Raw genomic sequence first — 19,047 nt, forward strand, 5'->3', positions numbered from 1 at the left:
TTGTTTTTATTAAGAGGTTTATGAGGGTACTTCTAAAAGTTCTTGGCAAAATGGAACTAAAAGAAGTTTGTTCTGGTGCAAAAAGATCTTGAAATCTATGCATACCTTTTTCATAAAGCATATGTCCCATGAACTTTTTGAAGGCCCCTGGTATTTCTGCAATTAAAACTTAAAAAGATAGTGATGAGGAAAGAAAGGTGAGTGAAGCCTCCTTTTGATTTAGTTGTGTTTAGTTTCAGAAAATAAAAAGCTTCTTGGATATTCTAAGGGGTACTTTCCTATGTGGAAGAGTTGTTAAATGGCCTTAATTATTTATAGATAGTCTGAGTTCTCAATTGATGATTTAAAGGGACCATCCCATTGACTTTACCAAAGTAATGAGCACCGAGTAGCTTAAAGCTACTGTTACTATTAGTGGTGCCAACCACCAACTGATTTTAATTAGATTTAACTTTTGCTCTTGATGTAACACAATTTGCCTGTGCAGCCTTGGATTTACAAAGGACCATTAATCATTTTACGCAACAAAAGAACGGTGTGGGCTTGCCTGCACTGAAAGCATTTAATAAGAGAGGTTAAATCTGTGTGTGCTGAAATAATATTCAGCTGCAGCATAATTGAATCTTAGCCAGTGGTGAAGGAAAGTGATATCCCAGGGTGGACTGGGCCTCCCTAGAGCAAGGTTTCTCAGCCACACATGATTGACAGTTGGGCCTGAATAATTCTGTGTGGTGGAGGCTATCCTTTATAGGGTGTTCAGCTGCAACTGTGGCCTCTACCCACTCGAGTCTAGTAATACACAACCCTCCCATCAATGTAACATTCATCAGTGCCTCCAGACGTTGACAGCTGCCACAGAGAGGGAAGGGCATGATCCTCCCCAGCTGAGAACCACTATGCCAGGAGGAATGGGCAGCCCTCACCTTTTCTGCCCTCTCTCCCAAGTTTGGTCCTGTTTATCCCAAGGATACCCCACAGTCCTGTGGCCAGTGGACTGTGTTCCCTTGCCTCAGAATCAAGAGTGCAGTCGGGCACTCAGAATCTCTTTCCTCAGGGCCGGTGCCATGGTGCATTAGGTTAATCCTCCACCTGCGGCACTGGCATCCCATATGGGTGCTGGTTCTAGTCCCGGCTTCTCCTCTTCCAGTCCAGCTCTCTGCTGTGGCCTGGGAGGGCAGTGGAGGATGGCCCAAGTGCTTGGGCCCTGCACCCGCATGGGAGACCAGGAAGAAGTTTCTGGCTCCTGCTTTGGATCAGCGTAGCTCCGGCCATTGCGGCCAATTGGGGAATGAACCAACGGAAGGAAGACCTTTCTCTCTGTCTCTTTCTCTCACTGTCTAATTCTACCTGTCAAATAAATAAAAAATATTTTTTAAAAAGTTTTAAAAAATTTATTAAAAAACATCTCACTCCTCCTCTCTCAACCTCTCCAATAAGACCATGATTTCTACCCTGTCTTCCCTCTGTGTTCCAAGATCCGTTATAAGAAGGTGAGAAGGCTCTACGTTTAGTGAAGTAGCAGCCTGCACACAGTATGCTTTCCTTGTTTCTTTATTTCTGGTGTTAAAAGATACTCAGGCCCATTCGAAGTTTCAAAAGTTTATTTGAACAAACAGCAGTCCGTGAATTGGCCAGTTATAGATCACAAACTGTACAGTGCTCCACCCACACACCATGTGGGTGTTCTGAGGCAAGACGAAATATTTGATTGGCTAGAGTGGAACAGTAACCTAAAATTCCTGCGTAGAGGTCAATTAGTGGTTTCTGATTTACTAACATTTAAGTTTCATTTTATCATTAGCACTGAGCTGAGCTTTCTTCTGTCTGCTTACGTAGGCGCTCAAGACACTAGAGTCATCTCCAACCTAATGGCCTCCCAATTCTGTTCACTATTATCAATCTTCCCCTTTGGAATGTGAGCTCAACCATGAGAGCAGAGATTTTTGCCAGTTTTGCCCATTAGAATAGCCCTGCTAGCTATAACAGTCCCTGCCCAGAGAAGGGGACAAACACTTGTTGAATGTCCATATATGCAAAATGTGATCTTTCAGCTTGACTCCGGACTTCTTGACATTCGTCTCAGTCTGTCTTAGTGTCTGAAATGACATAATTCCCCCTTAGGAATAAGAAGGTCAAGGTGGTTTTCATCCTCCATCTTCCTTCCTTATTTGGCAATCTGTTCTTATCTCCATATAATTGAGTGATGTGGAAAAGTCATATGGAAAAGTAAAAGTAATAAGTAATACGGACCACTGTCAGTGTTGCAGCATCGTTAGAAGCCGTCCCACTTCCTCTCTTCTCCTTTTCTTCCACTTTCACCAGCTTCACTCGGCTAAATCTCATCTAATTGTAGTACTTATCTTTCAACTGCTCCTTAAATGACCCCTCATTAGGGCCATTTAATACTAATGGGTCTTCCCCTGTCATATAAACTTTTCTCCCCAAACTCCAGTCCTCATGAGAACAACACAGCTGTATGATGAAGGCTTCATTAAAAGATAGCTTAATAGAACTGACTGCCTTTCCTTGATTGCATAATCAACAGCTAATGAAATTGTCTTGGTTACAAGAGCTATAGTGTATTACATCCTCTCTTGAGACTAAGTGGAAAGACAATTGTATCATCCTGAGAAAACGATTGATAGTTCACAGTTTGAATTTGATTGTTCTTAAAGGGAACTAAACAAGAGATCAGCTTCTCTAAGTGGATTTTATTCTCTTGGAAAGTTACTGTTTTACTTTCCATGCAAGTCAAGAATATAAGTACCATGCTTTGTTACCTAAGATTCAAAAGGAATATCAGTTTTTTCTGAGATCATAAATATTGCAATTGGAGGAGCATCTGGATGACCCCACATGGGCCTCACATATAGGTGGACCTCAAGTCAATTCATTGCACATCTTCAAAATCTATTGTGTTTTTATTTTTGCTTAAAAGAATGTAAGTTTATTATTTTACAGCACTGTGGGTGAGAAATCTAATTGGGTTAAAGTCTGGCTGTCAGGGCTGTGTTCTCTCCTTTTGGAAATTATTTTTACAAAGTTTTGGTTAGCATGTGTTGTTTGTACATTTGTATGGGGTGCAATACTTGGACACATATATACGGCATAAATCAAGCAAGCCAAGCAAGTAGCATTTCCATTTCTTTATCTTTTCTTTGCATTTGGTGTCTTCTGAGTGCCTGTCATGCAGTTCTTTATGCAGTATGCAATACATGAATGTGAAATACAGTAACTCCATTGTCCTGTGGAACACTAGAACTTGTGATTCTCTCTGCCTGTGTTTGAGTACCTGTTTTCCAACCTCACTCCCACCCTCTTTCCTCTATCTTCCCCAGACTCTAGAAAGCACTATTCTAAGTTCAGATCCACTATATTTTTTAATGTCCACTTTTGTCCCTGCAGGAGGAAATCCCCGAGGAAGGTTTGCCCTGGGCCTGGTGCAGAGTGAGTGGAAGGTCTATGTGAAGAGACCTCTAGATAGAGAAGAACAAGACATTTATTTCCTCAACATCACAGCCACTGACGGGCTCTTTGTCACGCAGGCCATGGTGGAAGTGACTGTCAGTGATGTGAATGACAATAGCCCAGTGTGTGATCAGGTGAGATGCAGAGACATAGCTCTGTTTTTTCACTATGCTTCCCTAAAGTTAAGTCAGCACCCACTTCACTGTTCTTCATAAGGCTAGGCTGCCTTCTGCTCTTATCTCTGGTAAGTGCCTCAATTGATCATTAGTGAGTAGGAAGTAAAGTCTAGGATAAAATGTTCTAAACATGAAAAGAGGGTAGGTGACAAGACCAGGTACCTAATTTGGGCCTCCTCCAAGCAAGAACAAAAATGAAACAGTAAGTCTTAAAATAAGCAATTTTTTTGTTGGGGAGGGGACACTTGGTGCAGTGGTTAAGCCCCTGCTTGGTATGCCCACATCCCATATCACAGGGCCCAGGTTTGAGTACTGGCTCTACTCTGCATTCCAGCTTTCTGCTAATGCATACCCTGGGAGGCATCAGGTTGTGGCTCAAGTACTTGGGTCCCTGCCACTACATGGGAGACCTGGATTCAGTTCTGTTCTCCTGGCTTTGGCCAGGCCCATCCCTGCCTACAGTGGGTATCTGGGGAATGTTTCCTCAGAAGGGAGGTTGCTTTCTATCTGTGTCTTTTTCTCTCTCTGCCTTTTGAATGAAATGAAATAAATGTAAAATTAAGTAATTCAGATTGGATATCATGAATAGTTCTATCTAAATCACTGGTATGATAAAAAGAAATGGACTACTCTACAGGCTATAATTGGTATAATTTTACACAGCTGATTAGTGGCAACATGGGTATTGAACATAGGTCTCCAGTACTCTCCAAAACATGATGCTAATTCAAGGTCCCAATACACGGTTTTGTTTTCTCACTGAAACTAAAATGCTATGATTTATTTTATACTTACCACATGGAACAAGAAACAGTATATATTTTTAGAGAGGTGTTGCAGGGCCAGAGCTATGGCAGAGTAGGCTAAGCCTCCACTTGTGGTGCTGGCATCTCGTATGTACACTGGTTCGAGTCCTGGCTGCTGCTTTTTTGATCCAGCTCTCAGCTTAAGGCGGGAAAGCAGTGGAAGATGGCCTGGGTGCTTGGGCCCCTGTACCCTGGTGGGAGACCTGGAGGAAGCTCCTGGCTCCTGGATTCAGATCAACTCTGGCCATTTGGGGAGTGAACCAGCAGATGGAAGACCTTTCTCTGTGTCTCTCCCTCTCTCTGTCTGTAACTCTGCCTCTCAAATAAATAAATTTTAAAAAGAGAAAATAGCTTTAATTTATCATGCTAACACCAGATGTTACTATTGGCTTTCTAGAAAATTGAAAAGAGTCCCAAGGATCCATTGGCACTCAACAGAAAAATAGAGCATGGTCATTATGTGATGTGTGTCACGGTTCCACAAGGGCAGTGGCTTTTGTCTGTTTTTCCTTTGTTGTACTTTCAGCATTTCTAGTCATACCTAAGAAATAATAGGTGCTCAATAAATATTGGCTGAGTGAATGGTCTTGTACAGGGGAAGACCATGAAAATATCACATTTCACCTTATATCACCATATGGTTCTGTGGTGAAGGAAAAGTAGCACAAGCTAAATTGTATGCATGAATTTTAAAATAAATCATATGTAATGCTACATATAGCAGTTGTTTTACAAATTACGAGGGATTTAATTGCCTTTCATCACCTTTTCCCAGGTTGCATATACGGCATTATTTCCTGAAGACATTCCATCAAATAAAATCATTCTGAAGGTCAGTGCCAAGGATGCCGATATTGGATCCAATGGAGATATACGATACTCACTCTATGGATCTGGAAACAATGAATTCTTTCTAGATCCAGAAAGTGGTAAGGTGAAATTTATTCTTTGGATAAATGTCATTCTTAGACCGTAAGGGAAGTTAAACCCTCGTATGATGTCCTCACGACTAGGTAGTTTTAGAGCAGAACCTTGATGGGATGCTTGCTCTGGATCTTGAAAGCACTAGGAGCACATGAAATCCAAATATGCTCTGGACCACACAGACTTTCGGTGATTTGTAAAACTCACCTAGACTTCACCTACATCTGTTAGCATCAAGGACGCCGACATCTCTGTTTGTTTCTCATACCTGTGAGTTAAAGCACCTGCTTATAAAAGGTCTGATTGCATGGCAACCTGCATTTCTGATGTAACTCAAGCCAGGTAGCAATGCACAGCAACGAGGGTTTCTTTTTCTTTTTCAGTTTTTTAGTCCCCTTTGAGTCCCTTCCTGATTTTTATTAATGCAACTTGTCTGGTTTTTATCAAACATCCCTGCCTAGTTTCTCCAAAGCTGTGAGCCCTCAGATTTGCTTGCACATTCAGGTAAAATTTACCAAGTGAAAGGTTATGTAAACTCAGTGCAGATGCCTACAGTGAAGGCCAGAGCTAATGAGCAACCCATTTTCTATGGAAGCAAACTATTTTACCATTATGAATTGGATCCTCTAACCAATGACAATTTTAAATAAATATTTAATAACTTGTGTATTTCCAGCAATGTATTAGTCCTGGTGAATAATAACCATAAATTGGTTTCTACCTGCCTCACTTCCCTGTCACTTATATCTTCCCTGGAGGCACTGACATGGCAATATCCATCCTTGTCACCTATATGGTCCTGACGATTGTTTATGTGATAGGTAACATGTGTTGAGTAGTTAGTAAACATAGAACACTTTATGAGGATATATGCAGTATACTCCAAAATAAACAAAACCAACCATACCCAAGAGATGATATAATCTAGTAGGGAACAGGGACAGAGAAGATAATAAGAAAAAGAATTAAATGAGTGTCCTGGAGAAATATAAAGGGAACTATATGTAATACTTTGATGAGAGGAAACTTGTAAGGAAGAGCTAGCACTTGAATGGAGCCAGGGTTCTATCCAACAGTGCAGCTTACAGGGACAGCACTAGCAGAAAATGCAGCCTATCCAGGGAATGCCAGGTAACAAAGTGGCAGGAACACAACTTTAGGCCAGATCAAGGAAGATCTCGACTGTCCCACTGCAAAACCACTGGCTGCTTTCTGAGTAGGAGAGGGAAAGGATCCGATCAGTGCTTGAGGACTGGTTGGCTGTAACAAAGAAATCTTTTAAATTTAGCTGCTTGGCCTAAGTAATGTCTAATACTTTTCCTTTAAGAGTAAGAATTTTATGAGCCATACTTTTTCCACCACATAGAGTTTAATCAGGTTTGTCACTGTAGTTGTTTTCATTATCTATTGAAATTTAAACAACAGTAAAATCTCCATATGGGATCTGGTATCCTGCCCCCAGTACAGCTGTTCCAGTTGTTAAAAGCAGGCAGAGCCTGTCTCCCTGCTGGTTGCTAGACAGCTGCTTCTCCAAGCTCCTCAAGTTTCCCCTGGCTTGAGCCCGCCCACGGCAACCCCCAGCCCTTCCACCACCCAGCATGTAAAGCAGCAGCCTTGGCACAGCACAGCCAGGTTCCTTCAAGACCACATTCACCTAAGGTCAGCCTCTAGGCAGATTATCTTATTTTCCTCTAAAACGAGGGGTATAAGTGTCATATGTAGAAACGAAGAGACTGCCCTGTGGATCTACGGGTGACTGATATCGTTGACCATCAGGGAACTGGAAACATAGCTACATTCTCTATCCTTTGTCAGGAAATAGAGCAGAAATCCACAGGCTGATCTCTTGAGCAGCTCCCAGGAAGATGAAAGAGGTATAGGACTTAGCCAGGTAGCCAGAAGATGGCAGAGGATTTACAAAAGGATTAATTAATTTGAAAGTCATACTGTTGGTTTATTGTTGTATCCAGGATTCTGTAAGTTTCCCCTGATGTCTAAAAAAATTGAATTTGTTCTAGTTTTCAAAGTATGAGGCACTTTGGGTAAAATATCACTGGTCCTTCCTGTACTGGAAATTCTTTAAATAGGTGATTCTCTGTTCTTCAGAGACATACAGTTTTCAAAAAGCCAGACCAGCCATGCTCCTTTTGTTTCCACAGGTGAATTAAAAACCTTTGCTCCGTTGGACCGGGAGAGGGTCCCTGTGTACAATTTGATTGCCAGGGCCACTGATGGGGGTGGCAGATTCTGCCACTCTGATGTCCGCCTGATCCTGGAGGACGTGAATGACAACCCACCTGTATTTTCTTCAGAGCACTACAATGCCTGTGTCTATGAGAACACAGCCACCAAGGCTCTGTTGACCAGGGTTCAAGCCGTGGACCCTGACGTTGGTAAGTCAGTTGCATGGACCAGCATCTCCATGTTCATACACTGGATGTGTTGACTTCCGGTGCTGCCTTTCCTTTAGTTTTATAAAAACCCTCTCATTGGTTCCTATCCCATTTCACCTTGTCTGCTGATACACTTAATATGCATAAGAGAACTCTGCAAGCTGCCCTCCCTCCTGCTTCAAGGATTTGAAGACCAGGTACTATGAATGACTTCACCTCTTAACAAAGAGTTTTGGATTGCATAGCTTGAGATTTTTTTTTCCTAACCTTTCAAAAAAATAATAATAGCTTCCTTACTTGTCGATTCCACCTAAACATAGTTAAAATGCTGTGCTGTGTGGCAAAGAGAATTCTTTTCCATTTAAATGAAGAATTGCCTCACATGCTGCAGCTGAAATACGACAGTCTCAATTTATTGTGGTGGCCCACCGTGCAAAGAACAATTCCTAAATGTAATGCCAGTCCAATGTGGATTTTTCAAACTGCTGTTTTCTAGCGTTTTTGTCACATAGAAGCTAATATTTCCATGCTAAGTCGGGGTGGGGGAGATGAGAAGGAATTAGAATTCAAAGTTGCTGATAAACTTTGTGTTCAAATCCAGTTTACATAATGAGATGATGAGTTACAAAAGACTGGAGTTAATTGCTAGGTGGACCTTCTGAGAATGCACAAGTTATTGAGGTGACTCCATGATGGAATATAAATAGAAAAGGGCATATACCAGCCTCTTGGTTGAGCGTTTTAAAAGCTGTAAATCAGAGAGCTAGGGAATGATGGGGTGTGTCTGCTATGCTAAAGAGGCCTTTATATAATTCAGTGTCTTATGGCTTAATTCTGAATTGAAAGAAAAATTATTGGACTAATGGAAAAGTAAATACATGATAATTAGTGGAAAACAAACGTGGAGCTTAGGATCTGCATATTTCCCCTTAGAGAAATTAGTGGCTACACTTTGAATTATTGCTCGTCTCTCATTAGTATAATTCTCAGGGCTGACAACCAACCTTCTGTAAGTCTGCATATTATAGCACTTCATGAAAAATGGCACACAAGAAAATGTTATTACTGATAAATAATTATGTGATACCTACAAACACTCCTTTTTAAAAGAGATTGAAATCCTTCTCTAGACTTTTGGTGGTAGGATTTGGAGTGGGGAGAAGAGGAGGACACAATTAATGGAAATGATTTTTTAATTTGAAATTTGATTTTCAGAGTGTGTAATTAGGCCATAGAAGAAATTTTTGAAAGCTGAAAGATTGGAATTTTCTTCCTCACTTCCTTTAACAGAAAAATTGGGTATGTTCCATCAAGCTGTTAGAATTGTAATTGGTCCACATGATACTGTTTCAGACAGCACGGGCATGGGCAGAGTATGACATGGCACATCAAGCTGTTTTGCAAGTGATGCTAAAGTGTGTTCATTTAGCTATGTCTTCCTTCACTTCTTTGAAGTCACCTGGCCAGGTTGGGGAGGAAGCAATTTCTGAACTGTGAGCATTTAACAGGCAGACGTGATAAAGACTTTAAAAGACCAAACTGGAGTGAGGACCTAATCAACACCTTGATCTGCTATTCTGCTTATGTTAAGAACTCCAAATAGTGTGTGGTGTTGAGGGTGCTGCTGACAACTAACAGAAAATGTATTCAGCAGACCAGTTGTCTCAATGTCATGAAAATTCTAGCATAAAACACCACATCAGAGTTCATTTCTATTTCCCCAATTTTTGCAAAAAATCTAAGTTAACTTTTAAGAACGAAAGAGCTAAGATAAAGATAAAAAACTAAGATAAAGATAAAAGAGCAAATGAACGCTGCTGAAAAACACAAAATGAACACTGACTGTGTCCCAGGCACCATGCTGAGAAAGTGACTGTGAAGGTCTTGGTCAGGGCTTGCAAGAGCAGGGATTCCAAGAGCAGCTGTGGCAGCCTGAGCTGCCATCAAAGAAATGCTGACATTATTTGGAATCCCTGGGTGTCTGGGACTGGTGGCTCATGACATATTCATTACTGGCCTGAGCAGAACAGTTTCCCAACAGCAACCATTTCTCCATTTTTTGTAAGGAATCTCAGACTAGCGTGAGCTGTGCACTGAGTGGGGAATTTATCCTGGGGTCGAACTGATGCACGATCTGAAAGCTGAGTTTACACACGTGTGGCCATTAAACCAAATCCAGCCCTCTAGTGGCTCTTTAGTTTCGTGTATTCAGTGTTCAGAAAAGTTAGGATGGTGATCAGTATTTCAAAGTCAAATTGTTGGGGCCAGTGCCATGGCTCACTTGGTTAATTCTCCACCTCCAGCACTGGCATCCCATATGGGCACCAGGTTCTAGCCCCTGTTGCTCCTCTTCCAGTCCAGCTCTCTGCTGTGGCCCAGGAAGGCAGTGGAGGATGGCCCAAGTGCTTAGGCCCTGCACCTGCATGGGAGACCAGGAGGAAGCACCTGGCTCCTGGTTTCAGATTGGCGCAGCGCCGGCCGTAGCGGCCATTTAGGGGGTGAACCAACGGAAGGAAGACCTTTCTGTCTCTCTCTCTCTCTCTCACTGTCTAACTCTGCCTGCCAAATAAAAAAAAAAGTCAGATTGTTATTAGAAATTTAGTTTTCCAGCATCTTTTCAAGACCACAGCACCCAGAAGACTGAGTAATCCCAGAGGCACAGATCCCGTGCTGGAAGGAGCTCAAGAGCACCTGCCTTTTCCACGTCGACCACAGCTCTCCCCTCCCTGTTGTGGGCCACTTCACCCACTTTTGTTACCACCTGACCTGTCTGCAGCTCCTTCTCTAAAGTGGCAAGGAAATGTCTTATTTTTGAAGCATGTTATTTTGAAATAATTGAAAGTTCACCAGAAGCTGCAAAAATAAGCAGGAAGGTCCGGTACCCCTTTCACTTTGCCCTTTCACCAATGGCGACACCTTGCCTAACTAGTTTCCTAGTATCAAAACGAGGAGCCGACATAGGCCTGATTCACAGGGCTTACTCAGATTTCAGCATGCACATGCACACGTATGTGTATTTTATGCAATCTTATCTCCTCTGTAGTTTCATATTACCACCAGCTCTTTCATTCATCCTTCTCAATCCCTAGTCCACAACGAACCCTAATCTCCATATCTGTAATTTTCTTGTTTAAAAAATTTTATTCAGATGAAATCATGTAGTCTGTAACTGTAAGAGAGTAGCAGTCTTTTTCACTAGCAAACTTCCCTTGAGAATCACCCAAATTGTCTAATTGGTTTCTGATCCTCATGACAAACATTGGCTCCATATGTGTAAATGACAGAGAGGTTCTGTTCATGAAACCTCTTTTGTTAAGCATATCCCTTTACCTAAAGTTGTGAATTATTTCACCCGTGCCGTGAGCTGAATGTTTGTGTCCCTGCAAGCTTCCTAGTAAAATCTAATCCCCAATGTGTTGATGACATTAAGAGGTGGGCTTGGGGTGGTTGAGTCATTAAGGCAGAGGCCCTGTGAATGGAATTGGTGCCTTTATAAAGAAGGCTGGAGGGGGCCTGTTTGTCCTTTCCACTATATGAGGCAACACAGAGGCAGCATCCTCCAGGAACACACTTCCTGCAGACACTGAATCTGTTGCTGCCTTGATCTTTGACTTGCTAGTCTCATTGCACTAGAGCAGTAAATTGCTGTTCTGCCACAATCCACAGACTATGACAACCTGCATTGGATCACAGTTACATACAAGATCACTATCAGTTGCAAATGAAAAACAAGGATATAGTAATCTGAAATCTGATTCCATAACTTCATGAATCCAAAGCCCTTACCATGACTCACTAAACCCTCATATTCCTGGTTTTCTAAGTTTAAAATGTTGTTTTCAAACAACCTTCTCCTATGAATCATTCATAATGCACTAACATCACTATAAAAATAACTGACCTAGGTCAGGAATAAAATAAAGGTAGAAGACAAGCTAATTTTAACACCCATTTTCTAAGTTCTAAGAAATGTCATGGCAACTGTCTAGATTTTAGCATTTAAGTTTTTACTTTTCCTATAAAATGGTAATAGCTTGAATCACATAAACTAGGAACATGATTTAATGACCCAATATTTATAAAGGTCTAATGCTTTCAGTAAAGGTGAGGAAACCTTTTATTCTATCATCCCTTTGAAATTAATATCCATTATTTAGTCCACTTCTTGGAGGTAGGATTTGTTCTAATGTTTCCAACATTGATTATTTTTTTGAACTAGCAAAGGGAACAAACCAAAGATTTTGTAGCCATTTTAGGCAAAGTGACATGACAATGAAATGCAAATTTATTCTGGAAAGTATCTGATAACCCATGATTTGTGAAAAGGCCAACATTCAGATATTTGAGATTTGAGAGGATATTTCTCCTCTTTGAAGACTGGAGCCTTAAAGCAAGGAATTATTCTAATGGATAACTCCTTTTCTATAAAATATCTCCTGCAATATTTGGAATTTTGAAGGTTTCAGAGAAACTTGGAGCCTCGGAACATATGTTATAATTATTTCCCATTTGATTTAACAATTATTTAATGAGCAGCTAATAGTCACTACTGAAGGAGCTGCAAGAATCTCAAAGGTGAGGAATATGAGTGGCAGGAGATAGTCATTGTAAAGGGGAGGATTCAAGAACACACATATTCTTTACAAAAGGCTGAGCTCCCAAAACTAATAGAGTTTGAACAGCCTGAGATAGGAATGCATTTAGGAAAACAGAGCTTTGACTGTGTAAAGTTGGGGAAGTCTTAGCCCAACTGAATCCCTGGAAGAAAATCATTTGTCTAAGGTAGAAGAGATACAGATGAAACAGGAAAAGTAGACCAGGACTGATTGGGGTTATTCAAGAGGGCCAGGGATCATGTATTTAACTCAAGAGGAAAAAACAAAAACACCTCTGAGTACTTTTGAGAAACTAAATCAATTCTGGGATTGGGAAAGGACTGCCTTGAAACAGCATTTAAAATGGACTGGAAGGCAGCAAACCAGTAGATGAATGAAGTCCCTAGGTGGGGGTTGAGAAACACCACAATGGCTGAAGTGGAGTGGTGGCTTTGGGATTTAAAAGAAAGCAGATGAGAGTCAGATTTAGATTTCAGATGTGAAATCTGTAGGTTTTGATAGGTGATTGGACTGTGGTCAACATTGACTGACAAGTCAAGATTTCAGACTTGGGCACCAGGCAGAAGTGCTGCGGATCAGAAATAGCACAGGTAGGCCGGCACCGTGGCTCACTGGGCTGATCCTCCGCCTTGCGGCGCCGGCACACCGGGTTCTAGTTTCGGCCAGGGCTCCGGATTCTGTCCCGGTTGCCCCTCTTCCAGGCCAGCTCTCTGCTGTGGCCAGGGAGTGCAGTGGAGGATGGCCCAAGTGCTTGGACCCTGCACCCCATGGGAGACCAGGATAAGTACCTGGCTTCTGCCATCGGATCAGCGCGGTGCGCTGGCCGCGGCGGCCATTGGAGGGTGAACCAACGGCAAAAGGAAGACCTTTCTCTCTGTCTCTCTCTCTCACTGTCCACTCTGCCTGTCACAAAAAAAAAAAAAAAATAGCACAGGTAGTATAAAGTACAGCCTGATATAGAAAGAAAGATGGAAACTTGGGGTCACATTGGCAATTAAAGTGAGCACCTCCAGAAAGAAGTCAAGAATAAAGATAAATTTGCTAATCAGGAATAAATGGGTCTTCCCTTCAAGGAGTTTACGGTGGGAATAGGTATAATGCATAAATGAATGTTCCAAACAAATGTAAAAGGTGTAATAGAATCACATCTGAAGAGGTAGGGAGTTTCTAAGGATTCCTCAGATAGAACATGTAAAATGCTAACACAGGTTGTGATAGACATGTGAAAACAAGGGCAATGAATTTTCAGCTGGAGCAACTCAGGAAGTGGTACTAGCATTTATTTGAGTCTGATAGTGAGGCTTGAATTTGGATAGACAGAGAAGGGAACAATGGAGTAGCAAGAGGATCTTATTAGCCAATGTGAACTTGGGAAAGCTAAAATAATATTTTAAAAGTCTCAATGGCTTAGCCCACAAAAGTTTAATTCTTTTCCATGTTAAATGCAGGTTGATGGGGTCCACCCATTGACCTCCAACCTGTCAACCATACCTTCTTGACCTTTGGCTTACAAGGCCACCATGGCAAAAGAAGAGAATGAGGGTGGTATGCCAGCTCTCAGTGACCTCAGCCTGAGCAAGACCCACATTGTCCCATCATTGTCCGCTGCTCAGTGGTCACACAGCCTGACCCACAGCATGGGAAGCTGGGAAGTATAGAGGAGGTCGGGAGCATGTGGGAAGCCCTCATTATCTTTGTTGCAATGATGACAGCAGGAGAGGACAACTGCTCAGTAGGTCTCAAAGAGGGAAGAGAGAGTGACAGTCCTCATAATGGATACTGAAACTCAAAGGAAGAACCTAAAAGGGGGGTGCTGAGGAAAGCCCAACAGGGGTCTCATCTCTGCTTCCAGCCGTCTCAATGCAGTCAGTGCTTCTACCATCTGAGACCAACAGGGCAGCAGATTCTACAGATGTGCAGTGTACCCCATGAGTAGAGTGAATTGCATTAATGGAAAATATGAAAAATGCCAAGTCTTCTGGGATGATGCATTTCTCCCTAAAGTTAGTAGTTAGATTCTCATTTTAACAGATTGATAAAATTTATCTCTTGGCAAAACTTTTCCATGTTGACCCACGTGTGTTTCTGCTGTCCTCAGCATCCTTTACTCTATGCTGACGTTCACTGTTTAATGTAAGCTTGCTACCCGTGTTGGGAATTCACGTACTGCAGCAGATGGATCATCACCCATGTGCTGTGTTCTCGTGGGGCTGGAGTTGGAATGAAGTTGCTTTTCCAAAGCACAGATCTTGCCAGAAGATACGCAGGGCTGGCCCTGTGTCTCAGAGCACCATGTGCTCCAAGTGTGGCTCCGTCTGGAGGAGGAAAGTACTTCTCTGAGAGGAATGTTCACAGAAATAACCACTGAGGGCCGATAGACTGAGAAACGCTCATCAAACCTCTTGAAATGAATCAACCCACTCCTTTCCTGTCTCTTGTGACTCTTCCTTGCCTTTTTTGTCTGCTGCATTTGAGAGCCATACAAAGAGGCCTGGGAAGAAAATTGAGAGGTGAGATAAGTCCACAGTAAAGTGTCCTGTACTAGGTGTGAGAACTCCAGTGAAGAAGCACGTGGAGTGCTCTAGGCTTACAGTTCCTTGTGTCTTCCCAGGATAGAGGCTGAGAAAGTGCTGTTCACACCACGCTGTGAGAATCAGAGATGTCTGCTCATCTCCACCCGAGGCTCCAGACACTCCAGTTAGATGGCCAGAGTAATGCTCCAACTTCCTGTGATGCCATTCGATTTTAAATCTCCCAGGGTCACCTTCTGATCTGAAATACACATTCAACATATGCTCTCTGAAACGCCCCTTTGCAGAGGAGTTGGCTAAATATATCAGGATACTTAAAAGAGTTTATGGAAAATGTATAAAAAGTCTATTTTGGTGCACTAATATTAAAATCCATGTGTGGTGTTTTCATAATATGCTTTTTGCATGAATATTTTGAAGACCCCTCATTTGTAATTTTCACTGAACCCCAAAAGAGAAAGAAGGCACAGCTGCCAGAAGTAAATTCTGAAGCATCTGTTTCCACTGCCTGAGGCACCCACGTGTGAAGAACAGGCTGTGGGGTCTGCAGTCACCACGTGTGTCACAACAGACCTGCGATTATCCTGCCATTTCTTCCTTTTAGGATTTCCTAAGTAGACAGTTTCCTTGAGGCCTCCACTCCAGCTGAGACAGATCTCCTGGTCCTCTCTGGACCATATAGATCAGACCACAGGCCTGTGTCCCCTAAGGAAAGCATCTCCCAGTAACCAAATTGGTCAAGAGGCCACATGGATGTGGGGAGAGCCCTGGGTGACCAGTGCCCTGTGAGCGTGGGCAAGTCTTGACATTCCATTACTTCACTTGCCTCTTCCATAACAGGAGGATGACCGCTAACTTTGCCTACCTCAAAACATCAGTGTCAGCCTTGCCCAAGAATGAATGGAAAAGTGCTTTGGCAGCGTCAGGCTATGTCTTTCCTTGGAGTTAGATCTCCCTGTTCTGAGCTGCAATAGCACCCCTGGCTGTCCCAACACAGACATGATGGCGTGACTCTTCTCTGCCAGTCTTGAACCTTCCTCGGCCAGGTTGGTGCTTCATAAGAACTTTAAATGTTAATAATCATAATATGGCTGTTAACATCTACTTCTGGGCTTCTGCTCCATGCCAGGCACTGTGCCAAGTGCTTTTGACACATTATTTCCAATTCGCATAATGAAATATGCAACTTGGCAAATTTTTTGTTCTGCTTAATATGGTAATAAACTCTGAAGGGTTAAGTAACTTGCCCTGCCCTCCAAGCTAGTTGGGAACAGGGCTGCAGACATTAAAGCAGGGCCCACGAGAGGGCTGCTGGACAGATACCTAGCTAACAGTGATGCTGTGGTCTAGGGCAATGGTTCTCAAAAAGCAGTCCCTGGACCACAGTATCAATATTAACGAAGGCCCAGTTGGAAATGAAAATTCTGGAAAAGAGAACCTGGACTAGTGATGCCAAAACTCTGGTGAGTCTCAGAATCAGTTCAGGGACTTGTTGAAACAAGTTGCTGCACTGCTGCCCTAGAACTTCAGACTCAGTGTGTCTAGGATTGGACTTGATAATTTCACACTACTTGCCTGGCAGTGTTGATGCTGGTACCCCCCCACACCACAGGTTGAGAACCACAGTTGCTAAAGATCCTTAATGTGTTGTATCATGAACATCCTGGCAGTTTGGTGACACCTACAGATAGCTTCTCAAAATAATGTTGTATGACTCATAAGCTAAAATACAAAAGCTTTCAAATAAAACCTATTTGTTCTTTACATTGTTATATAGTAACATGAACTTCTTCTTTAACACATTAAATGGAAAGATCTTCCACAGTAGCTCCGCTAACTTCCATATCTTGAAGTAGTAGTAAGTAGAGATGTGTACAACAACCATAATGTCAAAATACCTGATTACCACTGGTTACAAAATCATAGGTATTTCTCTTATTACAGTGATTGTTGCCTATGTTAAGAATTGAATTCAGGAGCCGGCGCAGTGGCTCACTTGGTTAATCCTCTGCCTATGGCGCTGGCATCCCATATGGGCGCCAGGTTCTTGTCCCGGTTGCTCCTCTTCCAGTCCAGCTCTCTGCTGTGGCCTGGGAGGGCAGTGGAGGATGGCCCAAGTGCTTGGACCCCTGCACCCACGTGGGAGACCAGAAAGAAGCTCCTGGCTCCTGGCTTTGGATCGGCGCAGCACCAGCTGTAGCGGCCATTTGGGGAGTGAACCAACAGAAGGAAGACCTTTCTCTCTGTGTCTCTCTCTCACTGTCTATAACTCTACCTGTCAAATAAAAAAAAAAAAAAAGAATTGAATTCAGGAGCTAGCACTGTGGCGTAGTAGGTTAAGCCTCTGCCTGCAGCCCTGGCATCCCATATGGGTGCTGGTTTGTGTCCCAGCTGCTTCTCTTCGACCCAGCACTCTGCTTGCAGCCTGGGAAGGCAGTGAAGGGTGGCCCAAGTTCTTAGGCCCCTGCACCCACATGGGACACCTGGAGGAAGGTCCTAGCTCCTGGCTTTGGGTGGGCTCAGTTCTGACCCTTGCAGCTATTTGGGGAGTGAACCAGTGGATGGAAGACCTCTGTCTCTTCCTCTCTCTGTGACTCTGCCTCCAAATCTTTAAAATAAATGAATGAAAATGATAAAAAAGATGTCAGTTATGCCCCCAGGATAGTTAAGCAGCCTCTAAGATGGCCCACAATGACCCCAACTTCCTTGTATTCACCCACTTTGTATTGTGTGTAGCCTGAGCTTCAGGACCACTTCTAATGAACAGAACATGGCAGAGTGATATCACTGCTGAATTTTAGTTGTACGAAGACTGGCTTCCATCTCTGACTTCCATAACCAAGTGCTGTAGAATGGCTGGATTAAACAACGGAAATGTATTTTCTCATAGTCCTGGAGGCTGGAAGTCCAAGTTCAGGGTGAGCAGAATTGGGTTCTGGTGACAGCTCTCTTCCTAGCTTTAAGTTGACTGTCTTCTCACGGTGTGTGCACACAGCTTTTTTCTCTGTGTGTGGAGAGAGATAAAAATAGCTATGATTTTTTTTTCCTGACTACAAAATCGTAGCTACAATTCATCTTATATGTGAGATTTTCCTCTTCTTACAAGCATATCAATCCCATAATATTAGAATCCCACTCTACAACCTTATTTATTTTTGAAAATTATTTATTTGAAAGGCCAAGTTAGAGTGGGGCGGGGGGGAAGGGCAGGGAGAGAGAGAGAGAGAGCTAGAGAGAGATCTCTTTCACCCGTTCATTCATTCACTCCACAAATGACGTCAGTGCTTAGGGCTGGGCCAGACTGAAGCCAGAAGACTGGAACTCCTCCCAGTCTCCTATGTAGGTACAGGAGCCCAAGAACCTGGACTGTCGCTCCCCAACTCGCGGAGGAACGACACCGGGCTCTGCACTGTTCTTTTTCCCCCAGCCCTTCCTGGGTTTGCTGCCACCCCCCTGCCCCGCTTCTGCGGAGGGGCGGCACCCCCGCCGCTTTCCCTGCTTCCGCGGAGGAGCGGCACACCGCTGGCCGGCTCTCTCAGGGGTTCCTCAGATGTTCCTGGTGCATGTTGTCTCTCTCCTCCTTTATAGTCCTCTTCCACCAATCCCAACTCTGCGGGCGTTCTCTCCCCACGTGCTGAGCACGCTGCTCTCCTCCAATCAGGAGCAGGATCAGCTCCTGCAGCTCGTTAGTTGAATTGGTGAGGCAGCTGTGTGGAAGTTGTTTATTCCCTCTCAGCGCCATATGGTGGGAGATCAGATGCACAGAATTAGTCCTAGCAGTTCCAGTAATTTAGTCTAGTATCGGTTGCTCCCCACACTGGGCCACCTTCCAGTGCTTCCCCAGGCTCATTATCTGGGAGCTGGATGGAAAGTGGAGCAGCCACGAATGGAACCTGTGCCCATGTTACAACAGGCAGTGGCTTAACCTGCTGTGCCAAAACACTGGCCCCTTAGGACATTTTTTTAACCTCAGTTACTTCCTAAAAGACCTGTCTCCAAATACAAACACATTGCAGGTTAGGGATTTTAAGGGAACACAGTTTAGTCTAAGGCTCTCTTTCTCATTTTCACTTGGGTTGCTTGCCCCAGGGAAAGCAGTTGTAGTATTGTAAGGCAGCCCTGTGGGAGGCCCA

General features: G+C 43.2%; 1 protein-coding gene across 7 annotated transcripts in view; it reads left to right on the top strand.

Annotated features, from left to right (window-relative positions):
• Window positions 1–19,047, top strand: part of FAT3 (FAT atypical cadherin 3) — a 687,279-nt gene that overhangs the window by 590,640 nt on the left and 77,592 nt on the right. For all 7 annotated transcript variants that reach the window (XM_051850343.3, XM_089312010.1, XM_089312007.1 and 4 more), the window contains 3 exons: window positions 3,406–3,602; window positions 5,226–5,379; window positions 7,534–7,767. In XM_051850343.3, coding sequence (XP_051706303.3) covers window positions 3,406–3,602; window positions 5,226–5,379; window positions 7,534–7,767 — 585 coding nt within the window. The remainder of the gene's footprint in view (window positions 1–3,405; window positions 3,603–5,225; window positions 5,380–7,533; window positions 7,768–19,047) is intronic.

This window comes from Oryctolagus cuniculus, chromosome 1, assembly GCF_051225735.1.
Source record: "Oryctolagus cuniculus isolate XC-2025 breed Fujian yellow rabbit chromosome 1, ASM5122573v1, whole genome shotgun sequence".
NCBI classification, from domain to species: Eukaryota; Metazoa; Chordata; class Mammalia; order Lagomorpha; family Leporidae; genus Oryctolagus; species Oryctolagus cuniculus.